At 34.5% G+C, this 23,878-nt stretch overlaps 1 protein-coding gene across 1 annotated transcript in view; it reads right to left on the bottom strand.

Moving 5' to 3' along the window:
• LOC112051777 (uncharacterized) overlaps positions 1 to 23,878 on the bottom strand; it is an 85,549-nt gene that overhangs the window by 19,891 nt on the left and 41,780 nt on the right. Inside the window, exons 3-9 of the mRNA XM_024090562.2 lie at positions 19,142 to 19,222; positions 17,463 to 17,595; positions 8,664 to 8,754; positions 6,378 to 6,545; positions 5,220 to 5,348; positions 4,029 to 4,157; positions 2,508 to 2,733 (exon numbers count right to left, since the gene is read on the bottom strand). Of these exons, the coding sequence (XP_023946330.1) occupies positions 2,508 to 2,733; positions 4,029 to 4,157; positions 5,220 to 5,348; positions 6,378 to 6,545; positions 8,664 to 8,754; positions 17,463 to 17,595; positions 19,142 to 19,208 (943 nt within the window). The 5' untranslated portion in view covers positions 19,209 to 19,222. The remainder of the gene's footprint in view (positions 1 to 2,507; positions 2,734 to 4,028; positions 4,158 to 5,219; positions 5,349 to 6,377; positions 6,546 to 8,663; positions 8,755 to 17,462; positions 17,596 to 19,141; positions 19,223 to 23,878) is intronic.

Below are 23,878 nucleotides of genomic sequence, written 5' to 3'. Positions count from 1 at the left end.
CATTGTGTGTTCATTTGCATTAAAATTTTATTTATGAATGTGAAACATAATTTCGGATATAAAATCTCTACGTGTTCATAATTGCCCAGTAGACATTGCTTTTCGTTAACAATGAACTTTAAAATGCTGTTGTTATTGATTTAATGTTAATCATAGTAAGTGACTAATATACCTACGTCAAAGTCCGGCAGATCCAAGATATCACGATTTACTTGACGAATTACAGTACTATGCCACAATGAAAAAGATATACTTTTATTTCATTTTACGTTTTTATTTATAAAAATAATATTTATTATCATCCATGATTTTCTAAGCCCTTCACTTGATTGTGATAAATGCTCTGCGTACATATCTGCAAATGGTCTTGGTCCAATAAAAGAGGAAATAGAGAAAAAAAGTTTTTTCAAGTTTAAGTTTTTTCTTCCTAAGATAAGAATAGTAGCACATGTAAATTATTTTAAATATCGAATCAGTGCAACTCTAAACCGCAGCAAAAAAATCAATTCATCCCACTTAATATGAAAAATTATTCCTTCAATTTAATTGACGGTGCAACATATATAAGTCAATGTATAAGAATAATTAAATATCGCCGTTTTAAACCACCCGTAATTACTAGCAAAAGAGTCTAGACAGATGACTCTTCAATTACTTACTGCTCTTCATTTACTATTTCCATAAGACCTTAATCTTTGCTTACCATCGTAGAGACTCAGCAGCTAAGTCGTCTAGCAACTCTTTAAAATAGAACTTTTTACGCGTATGCAAAATGTTGGTTACGTATCGGCCATAAATGTATTTATAACTTGAGACTTGACTTTGAGTTAATAATAGATTTATAAACTTGGTTTGAAGTTATTAATAGATTATTGACTTGATTCCAAGTTAATAATAGATTTTACGTATTTTATCCATGCGTGTACATAGGTCATAATATTTATTCAGTTTGAAAGTGAATAAATATTATGACCTAACAACTAACTAAAAATGGCTACGTAGTTAGTCTGTACGCCGTAGAAGTAGGTGCGAGAGGATTACCAGCAAAATCTCTCTGTAACTTGCTTAAGAACCTTGGCCTCTCTAAAAGTGCAGCTAGTTCTATATTACAACGAGTATCCAAAGCTGCTTTAATAGGATCTTACCAAATTTGGATAGGTAGGGAGAACAACACGAGCAGAGAAGGGGGGTGTTGATCGATCGTCAAGTAATTTCTTAACCCTACATCCAGTAGTCACAAGACTTTGCTTGGCGTTTTTCTCCCTACCACGCGATGGACCCGGCACCCGCACGGTGAATCCATGGAATGCTAAGATATTCGTCTCTCTCTCTTTGAATATTAAAAGTTATTTAATGTGATTCATATCGGAAGATAATTTTACACGTGACGTATTTTAACATGCATGCCCCAAGTTTCCGGCCAACTAGTGATGAAAGGTGAGTGATAAAAACGGCTTGTGGTAGTTATAGCTTTTCTGTAATAATAATAATCGATGCAGTGTCGTAAACGATTAGAAATTCGATTATCTATCCTATTAATATAACCAAGATTTATGTTTTGTAGGTATCTGTTTTGATTCTGAAATCCATTTAACGTAAGCTAGCGGGTTAGTTAAGCATTATTACTTATAAATTCTTATTAATTTCTAATTTTCTTAATCCCATGCATATAAATTAGACAAGAGAAATATTGATTACATTGTAAAACCAATTTACTATAATTGAGAAATGAAAGGATTTAAATATTTTATGTTATTAATAGAAATGTTGCATGGAGTGACTTACAGCGCGTTTATGTCTTTTCCATCGATTAAGAATGTAAATCATTAAATATGCAAAAATTATCATTTAAGTTATCTCGCAAATTAAAATTACTATGTAATATTATGTACTTTTTCACGGTACATAAAATAGTAATAGATGCAATACGAGTACAATTCAATTCAGAATCATTGTAGATATATGATATTCTAATATTATTTATTGGAATATATAGCCGAATCGAGCTTTGATGTAAATCACAATAATTATTAGCTTTCAAAATGAATCAAAAAGTAGTTCAATTGGGGTGTACACTCATTTGAAGGAATTTTTTGTAGCTGTATTATAAGAAACGATGTAAATACGTTACGAGTTGTTTGAGTTATTTCACTATCTTTAACTACTAGGTATTTTTAAAATTAAGGTAGGCTCTTATGTAAAATATTTGCTTTAAAATGTCCGTGCTCTGTTGCCTAGAATTTTTATAAAGCAAATCAATATTTAGCAGTGGCGTAGATGTTGGAATTTAGGGGAAGGTAAGCTATCCCAAAGAAAAGGACATTCATATAGTGTGATACAAACTCCAGTTTCTCATATATCTAGATGGAGAACATTAATAAATATGCACGGATTTTTAAAGGTAACCCGGCGGGAATCGGCTTACATAAACTCTTCACCGCTGGTGTTTAATGTAGTAAGTTCCAGCATTTTTCTGCATCAAACATAAGAACAAAAACAATACTCACTCTCGCAAAAGTTCTCGAAATATTTTCCGATAGGTTCTCCATCATCAATGAGAGGTCGCTCAGCGTTCAGGTACGCGGACGGTCCGTCGGGCAGCGTGTGGTGGTCGAGGTGGTAGAGGCGGCAGTTGTAGGCGGCGGAGTGAGGGGCTCCGAGGTACAGGAACGAGCGACAGAGGAACTCTGATTCGATTTCGCATGCCAGTTTACAAGCTGATTCTGATGTCACCTGTTTTTGCAAAATATTTTATAAGAAGAAAAATAAGCTATTCTACAGCCCTTGTCAATGTGTACTGTTTACCAACAAACAAATTTTAAATGAAGGTAGAAAGCGCATGTCATTTCATAACTTATATATTTTAAATTGTGTTTTGTTTGTCTACAAAATATTATTCAAAATATATTAACTGTCTAATTGTTCTAAGCTTATTAATAGATTTTTTTTAACAATTTAAGAACAAGTTAATTATAATCATTACTAGATGTGAAATGACTAGCAATTTATACCCTCATTTTTACTTTGTTTGTTGGTAAACAGTACACATAAAATATGGCTGTAATTATATTTTGTTTCATAAGTTCGTAATTTACAGTTTTAAGTGTAAAATGGGTAAGATGACAAAAATATAAGTAACTACGAGTAACCTGCATCTGCATAAATATATTCATACGTCTTTAAGTTATCGGCATACATAAAATACATTTGTCAACACTTACAAGGTGGATAATATCTGTAGAGTAGGCGTAATGTATCGGCTAGTGTCACTGAAGGCAGTGGCGGATTTACCAGCAGGCTAAGTAGGCTAGAGCCTAGGGCGGAACATTTGGCCCAAAGTTTACAAAAATAAAATCTTGTAAATTTAACGAAATATTATTAATTTTATTAACCAAAAAACTACTGTTTATTAGACCACACGACAGAAGTAAAGCTTCTTTAGCTATTCATCTCAACATACGTTCGCCTCGTCCCGTTACACTTTTCGTAACGTCACCAGCTTACTCTTCAAGTCAAGTAAAAGTTTTACTTTAAAAATGTTTTTAACATGTTTAAGATTAACTTGATAGCGCCCTTTCAGCCGTTTGTCAACTGTCACTTTTGACATGTAAGTCTAAACAGAAAGTAAATGACTATGCTGCCATTATTACATGTATTAATATTGCATTTCTTTGAGATAATAAATATAGTTTTGTTAAATTAAAAGTGAATTCGTAGATTTGAATAATCCAATATGAGTAATATTTTATGTTCTTTTATTTCAGCCATTATACACAGAGAGGCTTGGACCTATATCTATGTGTCACGTCTTCGAAACTACAAAAATATGAGAATGACAGATATGACCAATAAGTTGATCAATATGATGGTGATGAGTAATAACAAATGTCAATGTATTTTTTTTTTTTCATTTTCGAAGCATTTGCCGTTGTACATAGAGGAGGATCCTACGTGGCTACAAGCCCATTGCTCCATACAAATTTGGACCTTCGTAAGTCCGCCACTGACTGAAGGGCTAAAAGCGTTACCTGCAACTCCTTGTCAGTGTAGTAGTGTAGGCCGGCATACTGCGCCACTTTGTCCTCCGCCACTCCCACACGCGGCGCGGTGAACACTCTCGGGCCCTTGCACGCTTGCGACGCCTTCAGGCACAAATTCTGCACGACCACACAGGAATCACTTAAAATACGTAATGGCGATAATCGCGCTGTTTATTTACACGACAACACATGGTAATTTACTCTGAGCAGCTTCGCGGAACTTACGCTGCGGACCGTAATGGTCGTTCCGTTGAAATGGGGGAAAGAGGGGACAATTTACAAATTTTTCTACGTTCATTCCATTCCCATACCACTGCGAGTAGATTCTAAGTGTGTTCTTCGAATTAAATTACAATTTAATTGTCTAGAGTCCGCACACTTTGTCTACGACAACCGTAGTCAAAGTTTAAGTACTGTTTTCAAATGAACTGACAGTAATTGGCTGCAATACGGTCTATAGACAGTTGGTACTGTAAATTAAGGCCAAGAGTTACGATAATCGCAACTATTCGTTAAATTACCCGGAAAATTAGTAATGTGTAAGAAATTAAACTCTATATTGAACACTAAACAGCTAACACTAATCAAATTAGTATACAAATTAATATAAAAAGATTGCCAGTTCAAATCCGGAGCTTCAATTTATCGTAAGTTATTATACTTTTTATAAAAATACGTAGTTCGATTGTTATAGTTATGTACTGTATGTAATATGAGTATGTATAATGTATATGTACATATATACTTGGCTTGACTTCCATTTTCACATTAATGTTCTTCCTGGGTATATTAACTTATAGTTCAAGGATCGAACCCAAAACATTCGGTTTTTGTTTTTTTTTTAAGAATATTTGACATAATATATCTTTTAAATACGTGTATATATGTTATTCCCATTCCGTTCCAACTAATTGGAAAATACTGTGCGACAAAAGATCAGCGGGCGAGGATTGAATCACCACCTCCGATGATGAGTCCGGCGCCTTTACTGTGGCGCTATGATCATCACGATATCTCGAAAATCGCTTGACGAACAAAGATGAAATTTGGCAGAAGTTTGTAGTTTGTAGGTGTCCACTAACGGATTTCGCGATTAGGCCGGATTAAGGAGGTTTAAGGGCGACCGAAGTCTCGGGCGTCCACTAGTTTATAATAATATGAAATCATTGAAGACCTTACCTCAAAGTAATCCGTTCCGGGAGTATCGACAAGCTGCACAAAGTGTTGCGCCGTGCGTCGGTCGGAGTCACTGAGCGCACACCGCATGCTGCCGTATTCGTACTCCGCTGACCGGCACGGGAACTTTTTCTGTATTACAAAAACACAACTACTTATTTAGTTTATGAAAATTTTGAAATATAACAATGAGTCTTCGATGAGAGCACATTATAATTACGGTTCTTCCTTCATCTTTAATTAAACTAAACGCATTCACTAGAAGTGGGTAAATAAGAAAATAGTGTAATTGGGCACCTAATCCTTGATATTTAAGTTAGCCAATAAATCTTTGAGTGAGCTACGAGCATTTGGTTTTAACTCTGTCTAAACTTTGGTATCATTGTTTGTATGCTTCTCTGTGTGTTTTCAAGCATCAGTTAAAAGGTAATAAATCGAATTTGGTGCATATTTTGAGGGTAGATTCATTTAAGCATAGACCTAGATATAAATATCGTTTTAATTAGAAAAAGTAAAAAGAAAGTTATCCGAAGAAAAGACAACGAGTAGCAGGCGTTCACTAGTTAATAATCAGTTTAAAACTAATTAAAATAATTGAATTATTTTATTTTCAATCCAAAGAAAGAACTTAGAATAATATATTTCCATAATAAATCCAGGTAGGGCTAAGGGCCCCTGAAGCGACCCATGTCAATTTCGCATACATTTATATATTATCATTAATTTCAAGTTCAAATGTTATTTATTTTTTAAAAAAAGATTCATCCGCCCAGTTCGTTACACATCTTTGAACTTTATGTTACATTCTTTTTATTGAACAAAAGTTATCATGCGATCCTTTCTGTAAAAGCAATTTTATACAAGACAATATCCCGCAGACTAATAAACAAAAGCTCGGAACCGAATACGGTGCGCTCGTAATCGGCTCGCCTTAAAGAGTTTCACGTTTCTACCCCCAAGTCACCTGTACCCAATAAAACCCGTATCGTTTCCATGCATCTCCAGAAGTAGGACAGAACCGTAAATATAAATTGAATAGGTATAGCCTACATTGAAAAGGCGTTGCGCTTATAAACAGTGGAAACAGAGATCGCCTTGAACGCAAAGGTATACTCATAAAATTGCAGGTTTGGCGTAATTCAACCTAAGTGGCTTCATTACCTCATTGAGACAGGCAGCGAGGCAGGCCTCCTTAGTGGAGGTGTAGATTATACTATTGTCGAGGCCCCTGAGCGCCTTGCCTGGCACCCTTTCGAATGCCCAAGGCCGGAGGCACAGATTCTCCGACCGCACTTGGAGTTTCACCATGTAGTATGTGTTGACTGAACGCTGAAAATAATACACTTATTAGTATAATTTACTGACAGTTTACTGACGATATTACTAGAGTAATTGTTAACACTAGACGTTTTTGATGAGTCGTTTTAATGAAAAGTTTCAGATGCAAATGTCGGCTATGTATTTGTGAAGTTCACATTAAAGATTTTCTTATAATAAGTTTTAGAATATCAGCAAAATATACTACAATTTGGAAGGATACATAACCCGACCAAAGGAAGTTACGTTTTTAAATCCCTATAACTCTTTCATGTCAACGCATTTGCTACCTAGACTGTTTAAGTTAATAGTGAACCGCAAACTTGTTTTCATTATAAAAAGAAAAGCTTAAATCTACCAAGAACATAGATATATCATGCTGACATCGTGACAAACTGATAAATAATAAATCAGTCGCAATGTTTTACTTAGAACAAAGAAAGTGTATTGTAAAGTTTTTGCTACTAACTATTATAAATTATTGAAACACCTAGGCTGCAGGGCTATCTTATATCACAAGCGAAACCTGCTTCGTATGTTAGCAACGATACACGTAATAAACTTTCGTACCCACGCAGTGGTGCATCCTTTTATTTTCATTCTTGCATAAAATAAACAAAACAATATGTACTGAGATGCATCACTTAACACAGAATTTATAGTCGACCCGCTCATTAGTTCTGAAAGCGAATAACGGATTATTCAAGCTACTGTTTACTTCGATAGAAAATGGGTTGATCGCTTCCGTACCAAGGATTTAGTAGAAGACTTTAATGACTAATAATAATTACTCAAGTCTACTTCAAATACCCAAAAGTATTCTTCACGTATTACATAAAATACTTAAAAAAACATGTAGTTAACAATTTTTTAAGGTATTATTGTACAGATTCCACATAAGCTTAAAATACAGAACAATTACCTAACAAACTTAAATACAATAAAAATACAAAAATAGTTATAATCTAAATTCTACATTTCAAACATATTGTTCAGATACTCAATGGATTGATTCAATTTAAATATGATATGTTTATTAGAGCCGTGATAGCCCAGTGGATATAACTTCTGCCACCGATTCCTGAGGGCGTAGGTTCGAATCCGGTCCGGGGCATGCACCTCAACTGTTGTGTGCATTTTAAGAAATTAAATATCACGTGTCTCAACGGTGAAGGAAAACATCGTGAGGAAACCTGCACACCAGAGAATTTTCTTAATTCCAAGTAGTCCAAAATAAAAGTTGAGTTTCGACCTTTCTTAGTATGCAAGTAGCATTTAAAAATCCTTACAGAATGCTTTTATGATATGGAATTATAATAATCAAAAATAAATAAGTAGGTTCAGAGGAAATGTCCAATTAAAATAAATCTACGGCGCAAACCATTGAATGCAAAATGTGTAGAATTAAGTCTTAACGAGGACTTTTCCTGGATCTTAAAACATGTTAGTCGACTTAATCTGAATTGTTAATGCGGTATCGACATTTCCAGCTAATTGGCAATGTCTAGGCCACCGAATATATTGAATATGCTAGCTTAAGCGCTCCTAGCTACGAGTATAAAATTATTTATTCCTTAACGGGTCACCGCTCTGTGACCATGTTTGCACGCGGCTTAAATCCCTTCAACATCGTTTACACTTTTTAATGTTTCACTATTTGGTACTCCTTCCTTATTTCCTAGAGACGGAAGAAGCTTTTAAATATTCTATGCTAATCCATTGCAGGTTCGCAAATGTAAATGTTGACTATAATAAGGTAGATAATTTAATTTTTACTGATATGATGTCAATCTTAACATTTCATATTCGAGTTATACTTAAAGAATTTCTAGAAAAGATGTAGAAATGTCCTCCAATTACCATATCCATTTTGGTATTTTAGTTCCACAATCGAGAGTGTACTAAAATATTTTGGGTGGTCTTTCCTAATTAAAAAAAACTCTTTAAACTTATCCTCTTATATCTCAGAGACTTTTTCTTCCCCCCGAAAAACAATGATTTTTCTTAAAAATTATACATTATTATTATACAAATTTTTAATATTTAATAAATGCACGGACAATCGGCTGTTTGTCTGGTAGCTTATGAATCATCCGAGTTATAAATAAGTATATGAAAAAAAGTACATACCTGCGGCATTGCCATAGGGTTATTTGCTTGAGTGTCATTTTGCAACAAACAACGTGTCTCTTGCACTGGAGTCAAAGGATTTAGCACGAAACTGAAACAAAAAGTATCAGGTTAGTATTTTACACCAAAAGTGAACACATTTACGGTACCCACTTAAAAGCATGTGTTTATTAAACAAAATGTAGCATTTTATAGGTGCAGTACCGTAATTAACGTAATAAATCACGCTTTATGAAACCAAATTAGAAGCTTGAACTTGGAAAAAAATGTATGAGATTCCACAAAATTGTACGGAATAAAACTGCGTACGGTAAATCAAATGAAGTTATTATTTTATTAGCAGTGTAATAAATGATATATTAGCAGCCGGAACGGAACCACGGAGCAGGGAAAATGTATGAGGTTTATCTCTGGATTGTAAAAGATATAATTTAGAAGAGTTTAACATTTACTAGACGAGATAGAGAGCAATGCACCGGGAAGTGGGACCGGCTGCTGCGCACGCGTAAAGCTGCCTGCACATTCGGGATTGTACCTACGATTTTACTTTTTTATGCATAACGGCACGGCTTAACACGGGTAGTCTATTCTAATGTTATAGAGAGGAAATATTTGATTGTTTGTGTTATCGCCGCGTTGCAACGACTTGCGGTACGGACGGCTTCAGTGTGCTCGTGGCGTTCGAGCGGTCAACATCTCTGGTTGTGTAATTCTTTATGGGTTACTTGGGATAGGCGGGGAGAGTGACTTGAGTGGAAAAGGGGATTGTTAGATATCTGTCAAAGGCGCCTTTAACCCTACACACATAGTTCACAAGTGCGTGACTTCACTCATGGTCATTCTCTGCCATTCTAGGGTCTTATTTTATTCGACATTAGTTTTCTTATTTTTGTAATCACTTTTGAGTCTGCTAAATTTTGTTTGCATTGATGAATCGTTGGGAAGCTACACTATCCCCGAGTGCTACAGGCTATATTTTATTGATTTTAAAAATTATTTCTCCAATAGAAAGCTTTCATATTGTAACATGGGCTAATTTTTATCCCTGTATGCTCAAGGAAATGGGAACTACGTGGTTGAAACTGGGGAGTCCGCTAGTATAGCATATACAATAAACTAAGGAAAAATAAAAATCTGTAAATTGAACATAAAAATATCTTTGTGACCTACTTAAAGTTCATTAAAGTAGGTGAGTACTCATATCTGGTTAAATTTAAAAAATAGACTGATCTACATTAACTCCTTCTTTACTTTAAAAATAAAATAATGTTTTTAAGTAGTTGTTGATTTTTCATTGCAGCAATTTTGCTATAAAAAAAATGCATCATTGACAATACTTATAGCTTCAAAACCAACTTACTCGTACCAATACAAACATATCATCGTAATGAGCAAAAACCCGCCGGCCACAATCTCGTGTCATAATATATTTATTTCTTTGTCAATGATAGATGGTGAAGCAATTTCATCACGTGTATTCCACATAATGTGAATGATAGGTGTTCCAGCAATTTCTTCATATAAAAGGGTACACGCGTTAATGCCTTTGCATTCGTCTTAATGACACCAGATCGCGCGTTACACTTACCGGCTGCATAACGGAGCTATTTACCGTTCTAACCTGATATTTTATAATTTTATCTATCGGCCTATGTAGCTAACAGGAACGTTTTAAATCAATCCCTATGTAATTTATTGCGTAATGAAATATATTGCAGGAACAACCTTGATACTTCATTTACCGATATTTACGTCGCTTCGTTTAATGGCAACAAGTTTAACCTAGTAAAGGGATAAAATATATTATATACATTTGATCTAGGCTTATCCCTTTTAATTAATAGTTAATTAATTAACATTTATAATAACTCTACATGTTCAAAAATAGCTGATGTATGCAATTATAACTTTATTGTATTTAAATCTAAATTTAATTAATTATTTTGTTTCATTAACGTCTTTATCGTTTCCGATAGATATTCTCATTTATTTACAGAAAAGTAAAACTAACTTAAAATAAGTTATCCATCCTAAGTTGGCCTAACCCCTCTCATTCTGAGAGGAGACTCGAGCTCAGTCAGTGAGCCGAATATGGGTTGATAACGTAAGTTATCCATAAGCTTTCTGAATAATTAATAGCCCACATTTAAAATGTAATTTAACAAATTAATTTAAAATACAAAAAAAGTTTTATTATCTAATTAACATAATGACTTACATAGTGAAAATATTTGCTTTCGTTCGCCTAAATATTCATTTAAAGTTGCTAAAAATAGCTGTTATGACCTCAACACCGTATTATATCCAATTTGTACACCGTCGGCGGTCAAGGACGAAAGCAAGCGAATATTAATCATATTGATTCACTTTCTCTCATACTCATTTCAATTGAATGAAAGACCGTCACACAAAAAATATACCTGCGTTCTTGCGAAATAATATTTACAACACAAGCCTCAGTTAAGCTTTTTGTAGTTAATAACAGACTGATGATTTAACGTTATGAAGTTAGAATAACGAGTAATGTTAGACTGGATCTTAAAAAGTAAAACTATTCGTTTTTATTCCACGCTCCCTTAAACTTCTCGTTCTTCGCAAATCCAATGGTTCTAGTGGTCAAGTCCTAGATTGAGCTTTTTGACGTGACAACGTCTTATAATTCGATGGAGCTGCAAACTCGAAAAAAGATGACGGCATGCGCTCTAGTTACCAACCCTTTTTTTACAAGAAATAAAGTATATTCTGGTCTATGAAGAATATTAAACAGTATTTTAGAAAAACGAACATTTTCTTTTGAAAAATGCAACCATCAGTATTTTCTTATGACGTTGTCACGTTCAACTATAGTCAGTAAACCGACTTTACAGACAAACATTTTTTTAAGGAAAGTTTCTTTAGTAGAACTGAGAAATTGGTGGTATTACTCACCAGCGCACGCAGAGTACGTTAGGCTGTCAATTCCATAGACATTTACGAGTATGTCTGATACTGGTCAGTGAAGAGTCAAACATTATACCACCCTGAGCCCGCTAAATCGCATTGGAGCAGTGTGGTGGTTTTAAGCTCCAAATTACCTCTCCGATAAGTTGCTAGGTCAGGCAATGTAGCAGGCCGTTAATTTTTTGTGGCTGATTATTTATAGTGACTCCCTTAATCGCCCGCTTTAAATTTTGATAAAATTTTGTTAGAATGAGGGATATTCATATAATATATACCCTGATCGTTATTTGTTCTTGATTTTACTACAGCTTACAGTTTGATCTGGATTAAAAAAAACTTCATTTCTAAACTTGATTACTGCTTGATTTCTACTGGTTTACAATATAAATAAGCAATTAGCACGAAGATAAGCTTCATTTTGTTAGCATATTATAAATCTCATCGTAACAAGACCGACGATGTGCAGTAACAAAATACCGACGCGTCAAAGAAAAAAGTGATATGATTAATGCACAAACGCCCTTAGACTAATGATATTGGATGTTACCTTTGCAACTACTGTCATAAATCTTTGACTTGGCAACGGTGCTAACAAGTATTTTTTTATTAAGTTATTATGATAGTGATGGAAATTTTATAATGAGCTTAACTTCAGGTTAAATACAATACTTGCATTTTTTTTGCACCACGAAATTTTATTTTTTTTGTGTTATTTAACCCTGACTTCGTATGCGTCAAATTCCGTTTTTTACAAATCCCGTGGTAATTATAGATTTTTCTGGGATAAAAAGCTGACCATGTGTTAATTTAGGGTATAATTTATCTCCATTTCAAATTTTGTCTAAATACATAAATAGTTTTTGCGTGAAAGACTGGATGTTTAACACCCATACATATATCGATACAATCTTTCGCCCTGATATTGGTAGAATTGCACATGCTAAAAGATATAAAAAAAGAAAGACGACTAGTAGGTATTAAGCACAATAAAGCATCCTATCACGTATTGCGACATCGACTAGGCAATTTAACAAAAACATATTTCTGGGACAAATGAGGAAAATGACAACACTACTCATATTTCGTACATACTCCACATTTAAAAGCCCAAAAATATAAAGTTTAATATTTTAATGTTTTAACTGTTTGTCAAATAAACTCAAACTTACCTAAGTTACAAGACATTCGTCTAGAAACTAACCAGCGCATCGAAATGTAAAAAAACAACACAAAACTAAATACCACATGCTTACCCATTTGTCAACGCTCGCATCATACATTTTTATAACTCCATAACCTGTACAGGGCGGACATGGCGAATGTACCCCATGAGAAACTCAACAACATACATCATACATTACTTCTGAAGCTCGCTACTACGGACTATCATTACCGGCGCCTGAGAGCTCTAAACGACGCATCAATCATAGCTGAAATTGTTAAGTAGCGCGCATATCGATGCATTTCATCTTGTTCTCTAAACACTTCGATATATTTTGATTGGTCTACGAATTAATGACCGGTATTTTCTGATAAATGACTAGTTTCACTGCATACTGATTTGAAGACGTCTGCGGCGCAGTGTTGGAAATTCACGATATCGGAACAGTGATAAAACGCCGTTTGATATAAAAAGCTTTATCGCAATTTGTTTTTCGAAGTTATACATATCAATAATTAATAATTTTATGTTAGTTTATGTATTTATTAAATACTTTTAAAAGCTATCTACTTTACTAATTTCGTATAGCGATTCCAATATAGCAATATTGAAGTTTTGGAATCTATTGATGTTTATCCGTATTTGGTTTTAATAGTAATAATAATTATATAATAATTAATGTTGACTTTAACTTACTTTAAAAATACTAGTTTACGTTCTCATTTAGATCTGCTTATCAATTCGTACAAGCAATATGTAAATATACTTTCGCCTAGTATTCTTTGAACATTGATAAAGTTTGTTTTTTGTGCAATAAATTAATGGCTTGTGACTATAATAAATTGCTTCACCGCTCATATAGCATGATCCTACTGATATATCAAAGGACCATCCATTAGTCTTTTTTCTAATATGTTATGAATAATATTTATTATAATACGAATATGTACGAGTAATTCAATGTGGGCGGTTATTAATAACTCCGTTGCATATGATTACCTCCTCATATGACATGAAGTCTTGATCGTTTTTTGCGTTAATAGTTGTAGTCATACATCGATCATTATGCTCGGAAATACAGTTATATTTATTTTTTCTTTAGTTCATTCCTCAAATGGCTTTGTAATACTTTTTTTTTAATTGCATTATCGCCTCTCAATCTGCGGTGAATAGAACGATTTTAAATTATTTACTTCTTAAAGAGTAAGATCCCAGAGCGATCTGACACAGCTTATTCAACAAAGACGAAACCTTAGGTTTCAGTAGGTTCTTATGTAATTTGAATACCTGCGTATTTGTGGAGACTTGCTCTGTGACACCTGGGCAGGTACCAGATGAGAAAGATAACTTCAAAAAGTGTCTGACACTTTAGATTGTACTTACTATATGAAAGTCAGCCATATGAATTTAAGCTATGAATGTCAAATCGAAACTATTTTAAAATTATAATTTATAGCATGCACTAGACAATTAAACGTGATGCAGAATCTATAGATTCGATCATGGATGAAATCAATAAAGTCAACCCACGTCTATCATTAGAAAATACAGATACTATCATCTTGACATCACGATGAAGACCGCAGGTCACGATCCTTGAAATTTATTACATACTATTTTTTTGTCGAGCTTTAAGGAAAAATTTTTCATACTTTAAAATTTAATGGTTAAAATTTAATTTAAAGAGCTCGAGTCTCCTCTCAGAATGAGAGTGATTAGGCCTATAGTCCACCACGCTGGCCCAATGCGGATCGGCAGATTTCAGACACTTCGAGAGAATTAAGAAAATTCTCAGGTATACAGGTTTCCTCACGATATTTTTCCTTCACCGTTTGAGACACGAGATATTTAATTTCTTAAAATGCGCACACTCTCTGGAATCGGAGGCAGAGTTCATATCCACTGGGCTATTACTGACTCAACGTATACGTAGTAGAAAAAAAATAGACAATTAGACGAGTTAGAAATTGGTACAGAATAATGAAATGTATAGGATAAGGAAGCTGCGCTGCAGCAAGGCAACGCCGAGGTCGTTATCTCTGAAGGAACGTAGTGGCACCGCAGGGAACAGTTAGCAATTGTTAATATCGCATCGCAACGTTCCATTGTCAGATCGCTTTTTCTTTGGACAGATTGATTCGAGATACGTTGTATTAGTACAATGCTAAATTAGAAGCGGGAAAGTTCTGTATCGATAATTGAATTGAATACCTACCGAATTGATTTTCAATCGATCCCGTTCAAAATGTTCCGAGGAATGTGGCCGTACTGTTATAGTGTAACACAATTAGAGTTTTTGTCGGTAAGTGATCCGGCATATTGGTATCTATAATTATAAAAAGTCCTTCACCACCTGACTGTCTATCCGGTCCTCAGACTAGTTATTGTATTGGACCTGCCTCGCTAGACGTTACTTTTCTGTCGGTATATATGATCAACGATCTAATGCGATTATAAAAACTGAATATAAATTATAGAATCAATGTTTCATAGTTGAACCTAATCATGTTTGTCTGTTAAATGAACTCCGTAAAAATACCTTTTTGTGTAGTTAAATGGTGTAAAAAACGGACAAAATATTCTAGTTTTGTAAGATATATACCAATTCCAAATCCAAGCTCATTTTCCTCAGAAAATGACACATAATTTTGCTCGAATTCTTCTATAATTAGTCTGAGGTCTGGTCGCGATAAATGTTAACCCTACTGAAGGGGGTTTTATGCGGTATCAATAGATAGACTGATTTATGAGAAAGGCATTGGCGTATAGTTTACCTAGATCTTGTATACGTAATGCGATTGAAACATGACGATAAGCCAAGTCAAGCAGCTTGAGAGCTTTCATCGAAAACGCATCTTTAACCCTTGAAGATATAACAATCACATACAGTGGAATATTCCTCGATCCCCATTCCTAGATCTATAAACAATTAGCGATGGCATTTAGTCTTTTCGGATAGCTTAGTATACCTATTTGATCTTCTAATAAATGGTCCCTTACAATGAAAGTATACATCGATTTAATCAGAAACGTAGTCGCGGGCGTTTACTAATTCATAATAAGAGATACAATTCGAAACATTATTTGTTGATTGATTGCAGCAGTGACATTAATATGTCAGAAATTTATCAACTTATCTGTGCTCCCGCTCAACTACAATAATTTGCATTCTGTGATTATTTATTAAAAGTTCTTATATACAAATTATAAATAGAACTTTCATAAAATGTAAATTCTTTACACGCTCATTTGTCTTAATTATCGTTTTCAAAACACGTGTCGTATTAAAATATTCAAATGAAAGTGTTTGATTAAAGGCTTTATTTAAAACCCCATTAACATTAATCTAATTATAATGTTTTTACTCGTATAAGATTTCAAAACAAACTCATCATTTATCAATGGAAATGTAAGATACATGTTATGTTTTCTAGACACCGACATATTATACACGAAAGAAAGTTCCTTTAGCACGATTTTCTCTAATATAATTAATATGTGATCATTAAAATTATCCATGCTGCAAAAATTTCTCCGTCTAATTGCGATCGATTCGCGATCGCCGTTAGACAATCAGTTAATAATAATATAAAATTGAATATGAGTTCAAACCGCCAATAGTCATGAAATCCACTTCCAATGGTTCGCTGGCAATAATCTATTGAAGACGTATGCGATCACTTTTACTGTTATCCAATTTAGAGCGAGTGTTGGTTTCCGCTTTTACACGGTTTGTGGCTTCGAGAAACACATTGTAATAAAGCAGAGACCGTGTCATTGGAATGCCTGAAGTGCGGAGGTCTCGATAGTGGCTGACTGACACACATTCCGATGCCGGAGTCCCGACCTTTCAAGAACATATCAGATCTGATTTCCCTGATGTCCGGCGATTAGTGAATCCTCACGTCAATCGGATCTTATCTCAGACATTTGGGTTAGGCGTGATCGGCGATATCTGCTGGCTGTTTACGATCAGTCACAGAATGACAAGTCATCATTTTGATTAGAAATTCTCGTTGCAAACTTTCATGTTAGTTTTGATAATTACGATTTCTTTTGAGATTGCTTTCGCTCCTGTTGTTATAAATCATTTATTAACGACCTCGGTAAATGTCAATGAAATAACGTACCTAAGTAATAAAACATTCGATTTGAAAAATCGTTATCCAAATTAACATTTGTGAGATTGATTTCGAAATTGATTGTTGATCGACTAATAACAGCCGACAATCAATCCGCAAGAGGATCTAATCTAACTATAAATAAAATAATCCTAATCAACTATAAATGAAATAATTTTAACTAACACATCGATCAATCGATCGATCGATCGATCTGCCTCGTTGGTCCAGTATTTTGCCTTTGTGGCTATAACGAAGTACTCGTGTCGTGGGTCGGTCTATTGAGCTTTTCTTCAAAGAAATTCTCAGTAAACATACCCCATAGTTTTGGTGATGTTTCACACTGTGCCTCAGAGGCCACGTTAAAACGTCTATGCCGGTCATCATCGTTAACGTCTGATAGTGGTCCTCACAAAATCACAACATCACAGCCCGATATCGGTATTAAAGCAGCGTGGTGCAATATCTTCTCTTCTCATAAGATGGAAGCTTGGCCATATAGTGGGGCATTGAAATTTTGGGACTAAAATTTCAATGCCTAAAACTGATTATGATGGTATACATTTAACTAAATACCTAAAAGAAGCAGCCTGACAGTCCGGCTCCTCTCGGCACCAACCCTGACACTCGTAGAGTGAGAGGTTTCGCACGGTGTAGTACGCAGTGCCCGAAAAATCGACATCCGTCAGCTTCTCGAATGCGATTCGACCTGAAACAAATCGATTGTTAATGCTCATAATCTCAATCAACCCGTTACGTAATATCCAACAACTGCTGATGAAATAACAGTGAATTGTTTGGAATCTATATTATGACGACGTGGTAGATCTAAGTCATACACCTCATCTGAATTCTATACCCATCACATTGTAGTTATGCTTCTCATCTCAGCTATATTCACATCATAATACTAATTTTATCCTTTAAAAGACACTGGCTGGTACATAGTTCATTGTAATAGTTATTTCATCATCATCATCATCATCATTTCAGCCGATGGACGTCCACTGCAGGACATAGGCCTTTTGTAGGGACTTCCAAACATCACGATACTGAGCCACCTGCATCCAGCGAATCCCTGCGACTCGCTTGATATCGTCAGTCCACCTGGTGAGGAATCGGCCAACACTGCGCTTACTAGTGCGGGGTCGCTATTTTAGCACTTTGGGACCCCAATAGTTATTTGCATTTAATAAATTCGTATGTTTGAGTAACAGGATCAGTTATTCTTTATTCAATTGTCTTTATTAATCAAATTACATTTAATCGTTTCTTTCAAATCTAAATTCAAATTATATTTTAACCACGTACGTTATTTGGCCCGTAGCTTTAGTATCTACTACAGTAATAAAGTACAGCAAAATTAATTATGACTTGTAATTTAAGCTCTCGTTTTTACAAGTATAAGTATTCCATATTTGTTTTAAGCAAATACATTTCATAGTGTAGATAACCGCTAGTCGCGGAAGCAGACAAGTCTGGGAACACGGAGTACCAATCGAGTGGGTTTGTCTAAACATTCACAATGAAGTGCAAATAGCTCCTGTGGCGCATTCTCCCATGTATTGTGTGTTAAGTGAGTTCTGTATACGCTTGCTTATTTGTGAATACGGTGACATATGAATATATAGGACAGAGATTTTGCTACGTATAATTGAATACACAGTTAACTCCGAGTGTTTACGGTTCTATTTGATCGAAGCGCGTGAAGTTAATGATTCGCTACGGTAAGACAGTTTAGTAACACAGATGGGCTTTTACTGTTTTATTGGAGAAATATTTGGACACTTCTCTAGAGCTTTTATTTGCTCAATTCTAGTTTATTGCTTTAACGCATTAGTGATTTATTGGTTTCTAAGCTAATTGTTTAACAGCGGATTACGCAATCCCGGGGCTTCCCGAGTCTTGAATCAGGCTTGTAAATTAGTTATTAGATTTTCTGTATTCTAAATTGTACTTGGAGTTATTATCATAAACAAGATTGATAAGTTAAATATTTTGAATATTTCGAATTCATACATGAGAGAAATAACGTTGCCAATAAGATATAATAAGAGATATAGATCGCTACTAAGCGATAAGGCCGCCTTTTGTATTCTACTTTTTCTTGTGTTTCTGTTTTGCTTGTTTTCTTTTATTTTTTGTGGTGTACAAATAAAGAGTGTTAAATAAAATATTGATTACCTATACGTATTTAGTCAGGCAAAACATCTAGGAATCAATAAATTGAGTGAATTGGTAAATGTTATACTTACTAAGAACGAATGAAGACTGCAGTAGTAGTAAGGCTATCCGTGCCAGGCCCAGGTATTTGCCCCTCATACTGACACTTCAACCTGAAACAAAAGAAAAGATATATAAGTAATCAGCAAACGTTTAAGTTTGCTTGACATAAGGAACAAGCACAATTTAAAAAAACACTTGTAGGATGAATTAACAACCTCTACATAATTAGGAGAGGTCGTGATTCTCACTCCTAACACAGTGCTTTCAGACTAGTTGGGGAGGAACAGGAATATTGGTAATATTTAAAAGGTATCACAAAAAGGTTCGAAGAGCCGATGGGCGTTGGTACTGGAATGGCGACCCCGCACTAGAAAACACAGTGTTGATCGAATCCCCACAAGGTGGACTGAAGACATCAACCGAATCGTAGAGACTCGCTGGATGCAGTGCAGGCAGATCAAGATCGTGATATTTGGAAATCCCCGATTTCTGATTTCCCCGAATTTTGCGCAATATACTCGTAGATCAAAAGAAGACGTTATAATTCGTACTTAGAGCTTTTGTGACACAAGCTTTTGTGTTGGGCAGCCCGCCCGTATGCTTACTATGCTACGCCGCAAAGCATAGTTGTGTGTGGTGTACAAATATCGGTTTTAACAAGTAGGTACTGCGATCATTGTTACATGGGGAAATATTCATCCAGATCCAGAAAGCGCAAAAGGTATCTAGCAATGAGCTTTTTAAGCTAAAAAAGCCCCGTTATTTTGGGGTCACATTCAGTTTGATAAAAGAACCATATGGTTAGACTTTAATTGCTTGTTTTGTAAAAGTATTAATACGTCGATATAAAAAAACTCAATCGTACCGTGAACAATAAATAAAATCGAAAGTCGGTCAGCGATATGAGCCTTGACTTTGAACCTGTTATAAACATAATACACACGTTCGTATAATGTACCATTGTGCCAGTATTAAATATCGGACTTGTATATTATAACTATACAATACACATCATTTGTTTTGTTTGGTTTAGTAAGACTAGTCACCAATTTCTTAGGCCAAATTCTTTGGAACTAGCAAACGCCCAACGGCTTCACCCGCTTAGTTTCCATTCCCAAGGGAATACGGGAATAAAATGACACTCGAATAAATTGGCATTCTATTGGTAAAAGAATTTTCAAAGTAAATCTGTTCAATAAATCCAAAGATTACCCTCTACAACCTCACAAAATTACAAACTTTATCTCTTTCTATTATTAGATTATTATAGATAAATAATAGCCACATCACACATTTAGCAATGTCACAAACATAGACAAATTGAGAAACAGTAAAATTTTCCGCCCGACTGTCATATTGTATTAGTCATGACGTCATTTATTGACACCTTATTTATAACTACAAAGTTCAACATCCTTACGAATATGGATGATAACACCAACTATCTTATATGTTAACAATTCCTCTTTGGATAATACCAGCGAATTTACAAACTTCCTTTATAATAATACACAGTTAACAATCGCGAAAATTATGATTATTTCGATCTTGTTCCTGCTTTTACAGAAACAATAGTACGTACAATGCTAGTATTTTAATATGAAGTAGGTTAAATATTTGTTATCTGACAACCTTTCGTCGCTTTTATCTTATCAAAATTTATTATTGTGTTGACAGTCAATTAGAAAGTTTCTTGTTATCAAGCTTTAGTTAATATTTCTTCGTTTAAGTAAAACTTAAGGTGTTAATCGCGATAGAGATGAAGGTCACGATACCCAGGCCTTCAGGAAAGCGGCGACACAAATTTTCATTATTTTTTGCATTGCAATATCGCTTTCACTAGGCTTTTTATACAGCAGACCAATGGCCATCGGTAACGTGAAAGTAAAGCGATAGTTCTTTACACTATGAATATCTGAAATCATTGTTAACTATGCATGTTTAATGAAACGCAGCTTTCGATTGCTTTTGTTATGGTCTACTTCGTTTTAACCATGTTTTGTATCAGACAAATTAGTAGATTCATGGTGAATCACTATAAAAAATGATGATGATCGTGGATCATTTCACATGATCCAGCTTTTATATTCTTTATTTTCACAAATATAATAATTAATCTTATGCAATATAACTATGTGAAAATAAAAAATATATCTAGGTAGAGCCGTGATAGCCCAGTGGACATAACCTCTGCATTCGATTCTTTTACTTACAAATTTTCAGTTATGTGCATTTTAAAAACTTAAATATTACGTGTCTCAGACGGTGCATGAAAAAGGTCGTGTAGAAACTTTGAGAATTTTCTTAACTCTCTGCGTGTGTGAAGTCAACAAATCCGCAATGGCCAGTGTGGTGGAATATTAGCCTGAACCCCTTTCATCATGAGAGAAGAATCGTGCTTAACAGTAAGCCGAATATGGGTTATTATTGTGTTTATTTCATTGAAATCAAATATTTTTATTCGAAAAATCCGAATTTAAAGCGGATAATATTAAATTAATTACAACATATTGTCCATATGTGCTTTTAATACATAATACACATTTTATTTGAAATTAATATTAATGAAGAAAGTTAAGTTTTTTATTTGACATTTCTAGTAGCTTTGCACTTGCAGTCGAACTGTAAAACTGCTGATGACTATAAGTATGCATCTTAAACGTGGCTATCGTAAAATATAATAAACGAGTAATTGCTTGTAAATCTACCGCTATTCCAACTTTCTCAAACTTCGCGTAAATATATTTTTCGTAAAAGTGAAGCTTAATTTGACATAAACTTAAATTGCTACTGACATTTACTACTTATACCACGACTGGCACCTATCTACGAGTACCGTCTATACTTCGATACTAATATCTCAATATAGCTGACGCCGCCCGGTTTCACCAGTGTGGTTCCCGTTTGCGTAGAAATACATCCTCGGTAAATGGGCTATCTAACACTGAAAGAATTTTTCAAATCGGACCAGTAGTTCCTGAGATTAGCGCGTTCAATCAAACAAACAAAGTATAGATATATAAATGCGAAAGGGTATTCTCGAATCACGAAATCTCAAAAACCGCTTGACGTATAAAAATTAAATTTGGCAGGGAGATAGTTTATAGATAGTATAGAGGTTCACTAAGAACGGATTTTGCGAGAGGGCTGAATTAAGGATGTCTAAGGGCCGACGAGATCACGGGCGTCAGCATGTTAAGTATAAAGAGGTAAAGCTTGTAGTGTTGTAGGGGCAATCTACTGAACCGATGTTGATTTTCTTTTACCCCTAAAAAGCAGCGTTATTTGTGATAACGTCACAATGTCATAGGCTGTATTTTGTCCCCGTATTATCACAGGAACCAAAATTACATAAGAAAATAAAGCCTATGACAAAAAACGAGGCTTTTTATTGGTAAAAAAGAATTTACAAACTTTACCTCTTTAATACTAATATTAGTATAGAAATACGGATTTACGTTCGGTTTACGTTTTCCGGACGAAGGTATGATGAAGGTAATGCGGTAAACTCGACTCTAGCGAACCGCAAACAATCCAACGGTTTGCGGTAATGACAATTTTGAGTCATTTGCACGTTCTAAAACTCACGTGCTCTTTACATTATAGTAAATGTAGACATAAAACGGTTAAGCGTGAGACTGTTTTTGTTTGACCACAGACTATTTCATATATGAACATACATTTACATGGAAGTTGAGTATCATTAAGTATCTCACTTAAAGTAGGTATGTAAGTCAAATTAACTTATTTACTTTTTTGTGTCAAATTAGCGATCTCATCTGATGGTAAGTGAACGATGAAATCTAAAATCAAAGAGCGCTAAAACAGAAATATGTTGATTGTCTCAATAGATATAATACTTCTGATGGGTTTTACATGGCACCATATATTGAAATAATTGAATTTCAGTACCTATCTAGTTAGCTGGATTTTTTTGTGAATAAACAGACAAAAAGAACTACTTATTTAACAACTTACAGACAGACTTAACAGCTTTTAAAACCATTATTATAATGTAGTGATTCGATCCCCGCCACCCTGGACTGTTGTCGTACCCACTCCTAATACAGTCTTGCCCGACTAGTGGGAATATTGGTCATATTATTAAAAAAACTAGATATGGCAAATATTCTTTAAAATAAATATACATACATAAATCTCGTGTAGTAACAAATATTTTTTAGATATAATCCTAATCGCACTCCATCGAAATGCAAGAAATATAATAATGGCAGAACAACGTTTGCCGTGTCAGCTACTTTATTTATAAAAACAAAAGAATTGCTAATGAAAAGCTTGAGAAAGTTTAGGAGAAAGGTGCGAAAACAGTTAGTCCTGCCTATTATCAAAACCAAAATCTTAGCCGAGATATCCTGCCAATGGAACCTTTGCCCCAAATCGTCCTACCTTGAAACTGTTATGATACCATTGTTTTTGGCATTAAAATAAAACAATGGTATGTCTAATTGAAGAAAGTAAAACGCCTTCATTGTACAAATGCAAATCAAGTTACTACTTTTAACCTATATGAGTCAGACGTTTTAGAGTGTAACTTATATATATCTAAACTCTATGGTAAAGTTTGTGGTGTTATAGGGGACAATCTCTGAATCTAGTAAAACAATTTATGCTATACAGGTAAAACGCGGTGTGTCGGCTAGTTCGTCATAAAAGTAAAGTAACCATTCGTATTTATTCAATTATAGTTCTTTATTGCAGTATTGTTTTTTTTATGTATTAGTCAATAATTATGTAGGTACATAATA

This window comes from Bicyclus anynana, chromosome 4, assembly GCF_947172395.1.
Source record: "Bicyclus anynana chromosome 4, ilBicAnyn1.1, whole genome shotgun sequence".
In the NCBI taxonomy this organism is placed as follows: domain Eukaryota; kingdom Metazoa; phylum Arthropoda; class Insecta; order Lepidoptera; family Nymphalidae; genus Bicyclus; species Bicyclus anynana.
The sequence above is the reverse complement of the archived record's forward strand: the minus strand, read 5'-3'. Positions and strand labels throughout refer to the sequence as shown.